At 42.6% G+C, this 14673-nt stretch overlaps 1 protein-coding gene across 7 annotated transcripts in view; it reads right to left on the bottom strand.

Annotated features, from left to right (window-relative positions):
* The window catches only part of LIMS1 (LIM zinc finger domain containing 1), a 67431-nt gene that overhangs the window by 11330 nt on the left and 41428 nt on the right, over window positions 1-14673 (bottom strand). For 4 of the 7 annotated variants that reach the window (XM_032100451.1, XM_032100452.1, XM_032100449.1 and 1 more), the window contains exons 2-3: window positions 5202-5361; window positions 25-91 (exon numbers count right to left, since the gene is read on the bottom strand). In XM_032100451.1, coding sequence (XP_031956342.1) covers window positions 25-91; window positions 5202-5357 — 223 coding nt within the window. In that variant the 5' untranslated portion in view covers window positions 5358-5361. Of the gene's footprint in view, window positions 1-24; window positions 92-5201; window positions 5362-7582; window positions 7921-14673 lie in introns of those variants that run through there. The other 3 variants (XM_032100446.1, XM_032100447.1, XM_032100448.1) reach the window with 2 other exon arrangements.

Raw genomic sequence — 14673 nt, 5'->3', positions numbered from 1 at the left:
ATTTCACTTTGAGTTAAAACTTACCACATTGATGGCAGCAAGGGGCAAAAAGCATTTGAAAATCATGTTCACAGTACTTCCTCCCTTCAAACTGCAAATAGAGAAAGATCTAAGTGTTAGAGGGATGAGGAACATGCACTTAACATAAATGCTGTAACACCCTGGTGTGTTTCCAGATACAATTAGGTAGTAAAACAGAGGGGCTGAACAAAAAAAACCAGACCATGAGCTCTATGTGCTAGGCATTACATCCACCCACCTTACTTCACCTACTAGTTAGCATGTAGTGTTAATAGCACACCATTTCTCCGGTTCTGCTGAGAGCGTAAGGCATTTTCTGTCACCCATTTACATCACAGGAGACATCTGAAGTTTGACAGACTGCTGAAACTGATGCAGCCAAGCACACTCTGAGCAGGAAGTTAGCTAACAAACAGCTTGGCCAGCAGGAGGCAAGAAACATTTTTCCCAAACTTATTTGAGGTCTTCCTCACTCTACATTTCCTGCCAGAATGACCCAGCATAGCGGAGGAAGTACACATGGTGGAGGCTGGGGTAGGAAGAACACCCAGGGGCAGAAATCTTTGCAATTTATGGAGCAGTACAGCCAAAACATGAAGGGAAATAAGCCTTTTGCTTCATGATGCTTATTTCATAGAATCATAAAATCATTTAGGTTGGGAAAGACCCTTAAGATAATCAAGTCCAAATATTAAGGAGCAAAGTTCACTACATCGATCAGATTAAATTGATTTTAAAGGATTTGAATTTTATCACAGCTTAGGTAAGTTCAGCTACAGTTCAAGCTCTCATAGAAAAAAAAAAACCCATATGGAGCAAAAAGATTCAACAGTACTGAATTAGTAGCTTAGCCAAAGAATATGTAAAAACATGCAGGCAAGTATGTGCTGAAATGAAGGGAAATGTTTAGATACCTTCAGGCACCATCATTATTAGACACAAATGCCAATGGGCATGTCAAAACCAGGTAGACAATATTAGGTATTCTATAAAATGTTTGGATTTGAACGTCTCAGTTTAAAACAGTGGAAAAAAGAGGACAGCAGGAAACCTTGCTCTTTTCTTTTTACTGGGCCTAAGACAAAACAAAGTGAATAGCATAAAATACTACCCACAAAATAAGGTTTTGTACATGGACAGAAAATACAGAAATGTGTTTCAAGATTACCTGTTCTATACTATGAAATGACAAGAATTGAATACAATATAATTATAATAAATACTCCTCCAACTGGCAGGATGGGGATCTAATGAAACATTTTTAAAGTCACTAGATATTTAAGGTTAGAAAATTCCTGTTCCCAACCTGAATTGCACCTATTAGGAACAGAAAGACATTAGCTCAGTATAGACTTTTTGAAAAGTCTCTGCCAGAAATTTATCAAGTGCTATTCCAGTGTAAAACTCTAAAACAGATTACTTTTTAATTTCAGCTTTTAAAAAAATAATAATTGAGAGGTACAGAGCTATTACTTTCTCAAGGAGTAATGGAAATTACTGGTTCATTGTGAATTGTGCTTGCTTCCTGTTGGATAAAATCCTTTTCAAACTGAAAAAAAAATGAAAGCTTCCTGTTGTGTGTAAACAGGTGGTCCAGTGGGGGATGCTTAGGCTTGCTTAAATTTCAAAGCCACCACATGTTGATCTGGACAGACCAAACAGGTTTTCTTCCCCTCTTGTTTGTGTCAGGCAAGTTGGTTCCCATTCAGTCTTGTTTATATTTTCAACCTCTCTGCTCGTTTGTGCTGCCCTTTGTGCTGCCCTTTGTGGGTGACCCAGCAGTTATCATCAGAGAAAGCCTTGAGCTTCTGTAACAAATCTTATAGTACATAGTTTAAAGCAAGGTCATTTCACTGTTACATGCTGAAGGTCCACAAGGTAAATGGCTCGTGAAGTAACCTCCAGCTTACCTGCATGTTTTTAGCTAACTTAAGTGGAAAGACATGCACAAAAACTGAGTCTTTAAGAGATTGTTTCTCTAAGGTGGCTTTTGGTAAAAACCTTTTTAAGAAAACACTCGAGGTACAACTGGAATAGAAACAAATCTGACCATCTGTTCTGCCATTAGTATAGGACTGTGCACAGCTACCTGTAGAGAGGCTCTACAACAGCAGCTCTAGGGAATACACACCTTCCAGGTGCTGGAGTAAAAGCAGACCAGAACTGCTACCACTTCACACCTAACAGCAAAGGATGGAGATGGTAACTCTGCTGGAATGTGCTTGTGTTAACTTTTGTTTAGATTGAGTGCATAAAAAAACTTGCTAAAATGATGTTACGGAGCAAACTGGAACACAAATCAAATATGCCCTACCCACAATTTCTGGGCTAATTTCACATTAGCTCTCAGGAATCCATACTATCATTCCTAACACAGGTTAATGAGGACATCCACAAAACTCCTGGATGCTGTGCAGACTCTAAGCTGTGGACGGGCACCACTTGTGCCTGTGAGCGACTTGGCTCCAGAGCCAGACCACAGCGAGCTGTGCTGATCAGGGTGCCTGCCAGGCAGCCCAGAGACAAGTCCTGCAGCACACGAGACCTGACCAGTTCCAACCCCACCCATGGAACACAGCGTGAAAGCTTATCGTGGCAGTGTGTGACGGCAAATGTGATAAGCAGCTTAATGACTAAGTGGGGGAGCTCTGCAAGGCTTGCAATAGGCAGGGGAACAGTATTTGTCTTCTTAATTGCTAAGAGCTGGAAATAATTTCCAAGAAATACTAGCTTAGCTAAACCAGGCACAGAATAAACACAAACTCATTCTGGGCAACCAACAAATGCCTGCATTTACCCACGGGAACCTGCTCAGAAAAACACATTACCTGGCCACACCTCCAAACACATCCATCTTCTCAAAGACTGCATTAAACCGGTCTGAGGAAGATGTCCTTTCTGCCTGTCTTCTCCAGTCAGTGTTTTTCTTGACAGTGAAACAGATTATCTCAAGTCCTCTGAGCACTGTCAGCCACTCCTGAGCATTCACCAACCTAAGCCCACCTTCTACCTGCTCAGGACTTTCCTTCCTCCCACAGAATCACAGAATGGGTCAGGTTGGAGGTGGGGTCATCTGGTCCAACCTCCCTGCTCAAGCAAGGTCATCCTAGAACATACTGCACAGAATTGCATCTAGATGATTCTTAAATATCTCCAGTGAGGGAGACTTCACAACCTCTCTGGGCAGCCTGTACCACTGCACAGTAAAGAAGTTCTTTCCCATGATCAGGTAGAACTTCCTGTGCATCAGTTTCTACCCATTACCTCTTGTCCTGTTGCTTGGCACCACCAGGCAGGGCCTGGCTCCCTCCTTCGACACCATCCCTTCAGGTAACTATATATGTTGATGAGGTCCCCTCTCAATTGTCTCTTCTTGAGTCTGAACACGCCCAGCTCAAACATTTAGCACACAGTGTTATTTTCATTCCTGCGATAACCTACTGGCACTCCACTTCTGACTTACTGTCTTTGAGAGCAGCATGTGTCAAAGACCAATCATCATGAATGTAAGTGTTAACAAGGTAGCAGTAGGAAGCAAAATGCCTACATCCAATATATCTAAGCATCACTACGATACTTGCCTCTGCAACAGAGATTCAGGTATGGCCACCCATGAGCAACACAGAGAGATTGTAACATTCCTGAACTAGGTCCAAAAGTAGGACTTTTTCTGCTGCAGTCTCCCTTAGGGGATATAGGCTGCCTAGAGGACGATTTCTGAAACTTACCTTTAAGGACCATTCAACTTTCTGAAAGAGGTCCCTGGAATATCTCATTGTTTTTTGAGTCAGAAAAAGAATTAATAAAGTATTCATTATTTAGAGAAAATACATTTTATTGGTTTAAGACATTTTTATTAACATAATTACAAATATTTTAATTTTGAAACATTCATATCATTTTACATTTGCCTCAGGTCTTAACATGTCAGGATGGACTCTTTACCGAGTCAGCTCAGTATATATTAACAATTGTAATGCCACTTGTTAAGTATCTAGGGGGTGTTCTTTTGTTTATATTTAATTAATTCTACCTTGCAGATCACCTTTTGATGCGTTATGGAACACTACAGGCTGATTTACTACAATTTATGTAGCACTATCCCTAGAGCCTTTTGATCCTCAAACAAGGTGAGAAAAAGCAAATCCCCAGGAATCCCCTTAGCCAGGCTCTTTTGCGATCCACACTCTTCCCTCAGCCTCTCCTCATCACCACATAACTGGCTCTGTAAAATTAGAAATGCTTCTATGGAAGATAAACTATTGTGCTCTTGCCAAAGCATGACACCTGTATGTGAGAGCACAGGATTGTTCCTTTTACACTCTGCTCATTTTCCTTTTCAGATCATCGTATGACACAAATCCTGTAACTGCTACCTGAAGCTGGACTGTAAGCTACTTGAGCAGGGCCTTATCTCTGACAGTAATTCCCTGTCTCATACCACCTATTGTTCCCTAGACCACTTTGTATTTTATAAACCAGTCTAGAGCTTTCACTAAAGTCACTTTGTGCTGAGCCACACTCTGAATCCCCATGATAGGGGAATGTAAAAGAAAATGATACCCATACCAAAATACCCTACTGAGACAAGGCCAATCGACCTGGAGCTGAGAAATATGAATGCGATCAGGTTTTAACCTGTGAAAGTGTGTTAAGAACTGATAATTTTGAATGCTCTGGACTGTTAAACTTAAGAGTTGATCTTACACTGGCCCTGCCTGGTTTGGATCTCAGCATGCTGACATACAGATCATCTCTTTTTCCATGCCAAGCTGGACTCACTCAGCTCAGCAATAAACCTCCTATGGACCACAGAATGCTGGAGTTTCCCTCTATATCACTTTCTCCTCTAAGAAGTATGTTTTCTCTGTATTTCTGGTATGATACACCAGATTCACGAATTTCAGGGAAAAAAATCTGCACTGAGAAAAATACCTCCAGCAGTTTTTCTGTCAGTGCTGATAACATTAGGCTCCACATTTAAAAAAGGTTATATACATTGATATCCTCCAAATTAGTACAGAAATGCTTCTGGCTTTTTTCTCCCTTTACTGGGCATACTCTTTCAGAGCCCAAATCCTCCCATGGGACTTTCTAAGCTATCTGTCTGCCTGTAGCTACTTCTGCTATGGGAATGAAGGCTCAAGAGGGGGTACGGTGACAGGAGGGGTCCTGCTTACCTCGTAGAAGAGCCCTTCAGGGAACTGCTGAAAGCACTGGGCGCAGACGAAGCACTGCTCATGGTACAGCTCACCATTGCTGTTGACAATTTTCTCGTCAGGGGCAAAGCCCCCCCTGCAGCGCTCACAGATGGCATTTGCGAGTGCGTTCGCCATGTTGCTGGCATTAAAAAAATAAAAAAAGAAAGAGAAAATTAGCCTAAATACACAACAACACCAGTTGTTGGTGGTCCCCCATCCCCACACCAGGCCAAACTACATCAACCTAATGCTAAGCTGCTCAACACAAGTTTTTCAATGAACTTCATGGCTTGTGGCATCTCCTCAAAAGTAAAACTAACCACTTCTCCCTGCTCCCTAACTCTTTAGAAACAAAATCCCTGCGATGTGCTCTAATTAATTAAAAACCCCAAACAGAAATGTTGACACTACGGACACATTTACAGGCTTTTTATGGTTAAAAAAGACAGGCAATTCAAAGTACTATAAGAATTATGAAATACATTAAAATTACTGGAAACAAGGGCAATTATTAGCAATGATTGAGAACTGGCATCACATAAGAAAACATAAATTATTAATTGTAAACCAATTCCTAATTCTAAAATATACGTATAACAGCATTAGTTCAGAGCTCTAAATAAACAATGTGAAAGAATGTGCGGGATCTAGTCTGGCAGATATTAATGAAAAAAACCAGAATAGTTAAATAATTATCCTTTAAACGAGCTCTGCATAACTTGAAGTTATTTTACAAATTTAGTTTGAAGTCATGGGATTTTTGATTGGCTTGTTAGGATTTATCTCAGGGAGCTCAGCTCATGATGTACCAGCTCATAGCCCACTCCAGGGCCAAGGGGGAGGATGTAATGCTCTGGCTGACCCACCGCAACCCACACACAGGCCAACACAAGCTGGCAAACCCATACCAGGGATGCAAAGAAATACTGAAACAGCAACCTTGGCTGCTTCTCAAAGGCACAGGACCAAAAGAATTGGCAGTGTGGTAGCTGTCCACTTCTGCAGAAGATAGTACAGCTGTGTTTCAGTTAATTAAGGCCAGAAAAAGGTTCTTTAGATTTTTCCTTTGCAAACATTTTCTTACTCATATCTAGACTCCCAAAGCGATGCCTTCCAGGATCACCTCTCTGCCCTAATACCATGTGGTAGCAGAGAGCAAATATAGGGCAATGGTCTAGTTTCATTACAATCTGATCTCAGCTGACAAAACCACTGACTCAAACATCTATCTGGAAGGTTATTAGACAAGTGACATTATTTTAAACACATGTGCATGCATGCATACATTTTGATATAGCTATCATGCTGTGCTTCTAAGTGCAGAGCATGCAGTCCTCTGCACGATGCCAAGCCTTCCTTCTTATCCCTTCAAGAGCTCCCACCATGTTCAATAGGAATTGAATTCATTCCCTGCACACCCTCCAAGGGAGCAAGCAAATACCTAGCATGTGGTTCAAAATGGAATGTGTTTTATCTATTTCTTACACTGTCTCACAGAAGAGCCCTACGCAAGGTCACATCTGACATGTTATTATTAGCTGGCACTTTTTTTTTCTCTCTCTTGATCTTTGCAGATAAGGAAAACAGTAACTGCAATCCAAATATCCACTGCCCTCACAGTGAAACAAGTGGGCAAATTTCATATGAAGATGGGCTGCAGGATGGTCTAACCCATACATAACAGACAGACCTATGGACAAACTGCAGTGACTATACACATAAGGAGTGATCAACTATAAAGCTCGCCAATGGTCTTCATGGACTGTGTATGCTTTCTCTGAGGCAAAACCTCAGTCAATTTCCCCATCCTCCTTATCAATCTAAATGAAGAATAATCACAAGAGAAACTGGGATCTTTCATCATCACTTCAACAGTGCTCGAGCATTAAGGATGTTAAGTACTGCTATACATGAAGTATAATCCAAGCAAAAACATGAAACAAAGTTCAAAACCAAATGAAAACAAAGTTTTCCTCTTCAGGAAAACGTGCTTCACTTTCAAACACATCATATATGTAAAACAAGTGAAGTATGTAATACTTCTGCATTAATGAAGCGGTTTATCCATTTGCCCAGAATAACTAGCAAACAACCTGAAGGCAGAGAGACTACTTTACAATTTCCAACCCCAGTTTTACTGCTGATAAAAATTTCTGATGCAATTAATGATGAAATTTAAAATAATTCAAATTTTAGTTGACAGTTACAACTGGCAATGTTTCAAGCAGAACAGTTGCAAAGGTTGGATGAGAGAACAGCTTGCACAGCCTGCTCAGATCTCAGATCATAAAATACATTATGTACAATACACCAGTAATGTCACTGGAGTTACACCCCAAAGCTGAACAGAATGAACTTACAATCTTGCATAAAAGTCACAGAACTCTTTGTAGAGTTTTATTTCACTGTGCCTACGTTGCAATTTTGACACTGGTTTCTCGCCTTCATTTCCTGCAGAGTTGTGAGCATCAGGAGTGACCTTGTACGCAACCTCTTCATCCTCTGGGATGGGGTACGGCTGAGCTCTGCGCTGGAAGTCCATCTCGCTCCGATTGCTTTCCTGGGTGTATGTATTCTATGCTTATACTGCAAAGAAGCTGTAGGCAAAGTCTGAAAAACAGTATGCTGGATTTCCCCTTGTTCCCAGCAAAGTGATTTACTTTAACAGCTCCGTGTCATGTAGCTGGAGCTACTCAGCGCCCTCCTAGAGCTTCAAGTTAAAAGTTCAGTGGTGGGGCTGTGAGCCTGTCACGCTGAGATTTACTGAGGCTGGCTGTGCACAGAGGAGAACACTCCCCTGCCAGGCCCTTATGTAAACTCGCATGCTGGAAAGAGTCTTTGCTGCTGGCTGCTGACAGAAGCTGCCCAGCAGAGCTGTGGTGTGAGTACCCTATGTGAGCAAATAAGGTCACCCCCAAACTCGTCTGCAGCTTCTTTCTGCTGAGGGGGGTTGTTTCGGTTTTTGAGACAAAATTTCAGGAGGAAACACTCCAGAATGAGTGCTCCTCCATTTCCTCCTTCAATGAGACAAATGGGTCACAAGGAGTGAAAGTGGGAAAAAGAAACCAAACTGTTTATTAACTCGAACAAAACAGGGTAGAACAGGATTAAAAAAAAACCCAACCAAACTCAAAATACAGCAAATTCCCGGAGAGGGAACAGACACCCGGGCTCAGACCAGCCGGGGCCACCCCGCAGGCTCCCCGGACCGGCGAGGAGGGAAGGGAGTCAATGAGGCAAGGGGAAGGGAAGGGCAAAAAGAACAAGAAAAAAACCCCAACAGAACCTTTCCCAGCTAGCTGGAACACAAAGGGAACCAGAAAGCAGCACAGCGCTCCCGGCGCACTCGCTCCCGAGCCCCGCCGAGCCCCCCCGAGCCGCCGGGCCCCGCTGAACTGCCCCGCACTCGGGCCCGCGGCTCCGGGCCGGGGCCGTCTTAGAGGCACAGCGGCCTTGGGCAGTGAGCGGATGGCTAAGGAATAAAGCGGCTTCATGACATCAGCCCAGGACAGGGGTGGAGGCAGATTCTAACAATATTTTATCATGGGCAAAGCAGCAGTGGAAAGCAGGAAGAGAAGACTCCTGTCTCCAGGTAAATATTGCTTTAATGCTAGAGTATGTTAATTACCTTGTAAAAATGGCCTTTAATGCTCCACTTGTGTCTTCTAAGTCATATGTGCTGAATTTATCTATAGGTGTCTTTCCTCTTGTCAGTACTTCAGACAAGGGAAAGGTACAGACAGATAATTTGATTTCTGTTGTGCTTCTCAGGCCATTAACTAAGCTGACAGGCATGCCATAATGGACAATGTATGAAGGAGGAAAACCAAAGCTTTATTTCCAGTGATGCGCTGCATTTAGAACAACTATCCAATGTAAAAAAACTAACTGAAATAGGATTTGCAGCTAATAATTACATTCCTTCAAGCTCTCCCTGTTTGAAGCACAGTGCTTGTGGCAGACGAGGGATACTCAGCTTCTTGCACTTTCTAACTGCAGAAAAGGAAGGCTTTTGGGAAGCCCTCCTGAGTAACTAACTAACTGGCTCAGCCTTGTTAGCAATCAGTTGAACTGCAGAACTGCATGCACTTTGTGCTCATGACACACAGCACGCAGGTATCTGAAGAATCTGCTAGACTTTGACAGGGCATGTGAAAGCAGAGGATTACAAGAAGGAGACGAGCAATGGAAACAAGTAGAGAAACTAGAACTAGAAGATCAGAGAATCACAGAATCATTTAGGTTGGAAAAGACCTCAAGAGCACTGAGTCCAACAATTAAACTAACACTGCTACCTACATTCACCACTAAACCATGTCCCCAGGTGTCACATCTACACATCTTTAAAATACCTCCCGGAATGGTGACTCTACCACTTCCCTGGGCAGTCTGTTCCAGTGTTTGACAACATTTCCGTGAAGAAATTTGTCCTGATCTCCAATCTAAACCTCCCACAGCACAATGTGAGACCATTTCCTTTTGTCCTGTCACAGGATATGACAGAAGGTCTAGTCAAGGCTAGTCTCTTAATATACCTGTACCTTCCTAGGACCTACTACAGAGGGTCTGGCTGATGACGGTTTTTTGGCCGTATCTCTCACCAGCAGCTGGGACAGCTTGCTCAGCAAGCGTACAGCAGCCCACACACCCCTCTCCACGCAGGCCGGAGCTTGCACGCAGCTGCCTTCCTGAGCTCAGCCAACACAGTCCTACACTGCTGCTTTGCTGACAAATTTGTGGAATGGGTTTGGTCAGTGTCTTTCCTTCACTTCCCCTCAAAAAGGAGCAACCCCTAGGCAAGCTATTTCCCTGTGTAGGTGGGAGCCAGGCAGCATGACCTGGCTTATTTTCCTGTTTGTAGGTGTGATTATTCATCCTATGCCAGAGCTACCAGCAGTCACAAGCTCTAACAGGCTAAGGAGGCTGCACCCTCACCACTGACACAGCTTGGCTGCAGCTCAAGCCCTATTTTTATCTGTCATGGGGCAAGCTCCAGATGAAGCAATGCTCAGGTTGTAGCCCTAGGCCACAAAGATCTTGCCAGAGCACCACTGCAGTCCTGGAACAAAAGGTTTCTGCATTCTCTGGAGCACCAGTGATGAAAATGAGCAGTGTCTGCCAAAAGATATGCAGGTATAGTGATGCCAGTTCTGCTTCTTCGTCTTGCTTCCCAACACTTTGTGCACAGGTCAATGCTGAGCTTCTGTAGGTATAAAAAACTCCAGCAAGACTGACTGCAATGGACTAAAAATGCTGATTCACCAGGATTAGTGCAGGTGCACAAAGCCACTAAGATAAGAAACAGCAAGTCAGCCTATCTCTTCCTCTTATCGCTATTTTCTCAACAATTTCCCAACTGTTTTCCCGTATTTTGTCCCAGATCACAGACAATTCTCCTGGGAAGATGCTGCTGCAAATCAAAAGTGCCCCGTAAAGTTTTTCTCCTGGTGGACTACTACAATTCTTGCAGTAACCTGAAATCCACAGGTGACCAACGTGGCTAGAAGCCACTTCTGCTGTCTCATGTCCTCTTTGGTCAACAAGAAAACATTTGCTTGCTTCTTCAGCTTGCTACTGTGCAATGTTCTGCATGGCTGTAGCAAAGCAAGTAGTACAGCAAGTTAGTGCAGCAAGATGTCCATCCAAAAAGCCTGATTTAATCTTCCTAGTCTTTTTCAAGAAGCAGTCCTTCAAACATAGGGCTCATATGTGCAATAAGTAGAAGCTGCCTGGTTCTCCAGTCATATTACCATTGCTGCTGGTGGAATGACTCCCAGTGTTTTCCATTAAGCAAGAAAGGAGCTTGACAGGAGTTTAAAAAGGGCCTTTCTGCTACTGAACAAAACACAGCTTCTACTGTGAAGGTCTGGTAATCCACAAATCCAGAGCAGCTGGCCATCTTTCTCTTTTCTGTCATTTTGCAGGAGGCATGCTGCCAAGACCTGAAATACATTGTTAAAAATACACTGCATTTTCATTAGGGAATTCTAGGCTACTCTGAAGTGAAGTTGTCCATGGGGAGTGAGAAGCATGTAAGGGGTTGGTTGTTTTGCAGCACAGCAGCTTCCCAAGGGCATTCCCTGGGAAATGGGACAAAACATACCAGCCTGTTGTTAAAGATGCAGTGTTATGGAGAAGAGAAAAGGGAGAAGTTCAGCGTTTAACTAGAAAAGGTAAGTATGAAAGAAAAAGACAGTCTCGTCTTGGCACACTGAGGATCTTCTCAGAAGCCAAATCTGGTGGTAGGGAAGGTGCTGAAAGAAAGGTAGAAGAGGGAGGGAGAAGTGTCCTGCTGCAGTTACCAGAAGGGCTTTAGTAAACAATAGCAAAAATAGCTGCACTGCCTAATCCCTGCTGAAGGATGACTGCCGCCTCACTCCACGCTGCTTTCTCTGGAGAGCTTTCCAGTCAGGCTGCCCATGCTGGTGGCTGCCAGGGGCAGACAGGGACTCTTACAGAGACGACTCGGTGGCCAGCCAAGCCTGCTGAGCATTTCACTCCGTGCCACAAATAGCCGTGCGGAGCAGTCACGGCTCCAAACAAGGTGCTTGGCAAAGGCAGCTGCTGCTTGGCAACCTATTTGTGCCACCGTGACATATCGCTGCACCGCCGGCGCTGTCGGGAGGCCAAATGGCCCATCGGGCCACCCCGGGGGGATGAGTAATCACAGTGCATCCCACCACTTCCCCCACAGGTACGTGTGGTTTAATTTTAATGATGTATTAACAGATGCTATGCAGTGGCTCTCACACGCAAAATACAGAACAACCTAGAACAGAACTTTGGCTGCAAAAGATGTGTGGGCTGGCAGTGCCCTGCTCTGATTTCTGCACCAACATTTTGAAGCACTAGTTGACCTTTGGTGGGGGTTTTTTATTGAAATTAAAAACACTCCTGGGTTCTGGTTGCTGCAATTGTTTATCTCTTAAGCAATAAAATACTTTCCATGTTAAGCTGGTCTCCTAAGGCAGTTTGAAAGAAGGCATGAATCTTTTATATAATAAAAATGCACATTACAGGTAGGATTTTCACATATGCTCAGCACTGCTATAACTACTGTTTCTATTAAAAATGATGAAAAACCATCTCAAAACCACTACAGTAAAAACCAGGTGAATTCTGAGTGCTCCTAAAAGCTTCATTCTTTAGACTTCACCTCAAAATGCATAATTAAGCTTATGTGGTGGGAGTTTAAACAGGGCAAACAAAAAGGCAATTCTAGTTGTTTCATATAGTTCAGTATAAATTTATTCTAGTATAAACATGTCCAAAAAATGCTTTGGTCTCCGCAGACAGAGAAGGTTCACATTCCATCTCTCCATAAGGAAGTAAACATAACTGGAATAGACAGGTAAGCAGCACCTTCCCACACAATGTTTTATCAATAATTCAAGCACAGTGAAAAATCAGCCTGACAGAATTTGTAGAAAGGGAGAGCAATATGCAACTGCAGCATTTTCCTGTTATAAGTAATATTTCAGCAAAGTATTGTGTTTTCTTCCTGCTGGTTACAAGTATTACCAAATGAAGCCATGCTCCATGTAAACCAAGTAATGACTTCTGTGTACAGATATTTGATACTCTTTAAAAGAGTCATCTCTTCCTCCCCCACTACTATTTTTTTTAATCCTGTGCAGACAGGAAAAACAAAACAACAGACACAGTATCATGTATGAGAAGCTCACAAACTCCAATAATTTTGTGTTGCACGAGACACAGTATATTATTGGTTATTCTTCAAATTTGCACCCTGTGTAGCTGACTGCATGCCTACCTCAACATGGTATCCAAATTCTGTATCCGAAGTCCTCCAACTCTATAAATTTCAAAGATGCATTTGCACTGATGCATTTCATATAGCATTTACAGCTTCATTTCCAATTTAAGAATAATAAAAAAGGTCAGCCACTCAATACGAGGGGCTACACATCAAATATCCCTGAGACACCTGCTGTGAAAAGAACCATCTTTTCAAGTCTGAAGAAATAAGATCAGGCCCTCCAAGCTCCAAAAAAAGTGACAGGACAAGAAGAAACAACCTCAAGTTGCATCAAGAGAGGTTTAGATTGGACATTAAGAAAAAAATTTTCATGGAAAGGGGTGTCAAGCATTGGAACAGGCTGCCCAGAGAAGTAGCAGAGTCACCATCCCTGAAACTATTTAAAAGACAAGTAGATGTGGCACTTGTACACATAGTTTAGTGGTGGACTTGGCAGTGCTGGGTTATTGGTTGGACTTGATAACCTTAAGAGGTTGTTACAACCTAAATGATTCTATGATTCTAAAACAATGCAGTGACATCTTTCTCTTTAGGGTAACAGTTTCCTAGCACCAGTATTCAGTTCATGTCATCTGTCACTGACATCTACCAAAAATCCTCCACTGAATCCTCAGTGTAATGGCAAATGCCAGCCTTTGATTCTGCCTGAGTCATCTGCCTGCACTATGTGGAACCAATGTTTTGACAAGCTAAACACCATGACCTGAGCGGTTCATCCAGGAGCTATAATTATTATTATGACTCAACATAACACCCCAGCAATCAGGAGAGACTTCCAGTACATCCATGCAGCTCCTTGTAGGGCAGAGAGAACTGCAACACCAGGCTTCCCAGTTCACAGCAACATCCTTATAGTCACGTCTCCACTGGAGACACCATGCTGTGGACTGACCTTCAGCTTTAGTAACCTGCACGTCACACACATCTTTTATTATTACTTTCTTAGTATTAATCTACACTTTCAGCAACATAATTTCTTCTCACCTTCATTAGTCTGAGCTTCTATATGATGAAGTGCAAAGTTTTTCATTGCCTGAATTAATTAATTTTGAGCAGATGTACAATGTGTTATAGCAAACATCTCCTCAGCTGTACCTCTTCTCTCACACACATGCTAAATTGTAATTATTAGTTACTCCAAGTTTTGGTTTCACATTTTTCTCTTCCTACATTCACTACAGCACCACCAGGCTTTAAAACCTGCAGAGGATGGCAGACAGCTAAGCCATCTGCAGTCAATACTGCAGCATGCAATAATAGCCCTAATATTCAACAGGCAAGAGAACAACCAGGAGCAGTGTATGTTCTGAAGACTCAAGAATGAGTAATGTGTCAACAAATAACACTAATACAAAATAGCATTGCTTTCCTACGTCATTACAACGGTTTTAATATTTAGGGTTATGCAAACTGAAAGTCTTCAACTCGTACTTTATTAGCTATTCAATGCTAGTAGCAGACCTGCCAAGTAAACATGAACAAATTTCAGTAGGAGCTTGTGCAAAGCAAGATTTCCATGCATTTTTCTAGCAGAAGGTTTGGCAACTATTGCCAGGTTTTTTTTTTAAGTAATTGTTTCTGTCCCAACACCTGACTAATCCTCAATGAGTAAAGCAGCAGTAGACAGCTACAGTATCTATTATAACACTTGTGAGGGAAGAAGATGTAGAA

This window comes from Corvus moneduloides, chromosome 2 (assembly GCF_009650955.1).
Source record: "Corvus moneduloides isolate bCorMon1 chromosome 2, bCorMon1.pri, whole genome shotgun sequence".
Lineage (NCBI taxonomy): Eukaryota > Metazoa > Chordata > Aves > Passeriformes > Corvidae > Corvus > Corvus moneduloides.
Note: the sequence above shows the minus strand (reverse complement) of the source record. Positions and strands in the feature narration are given on the sequence as shown.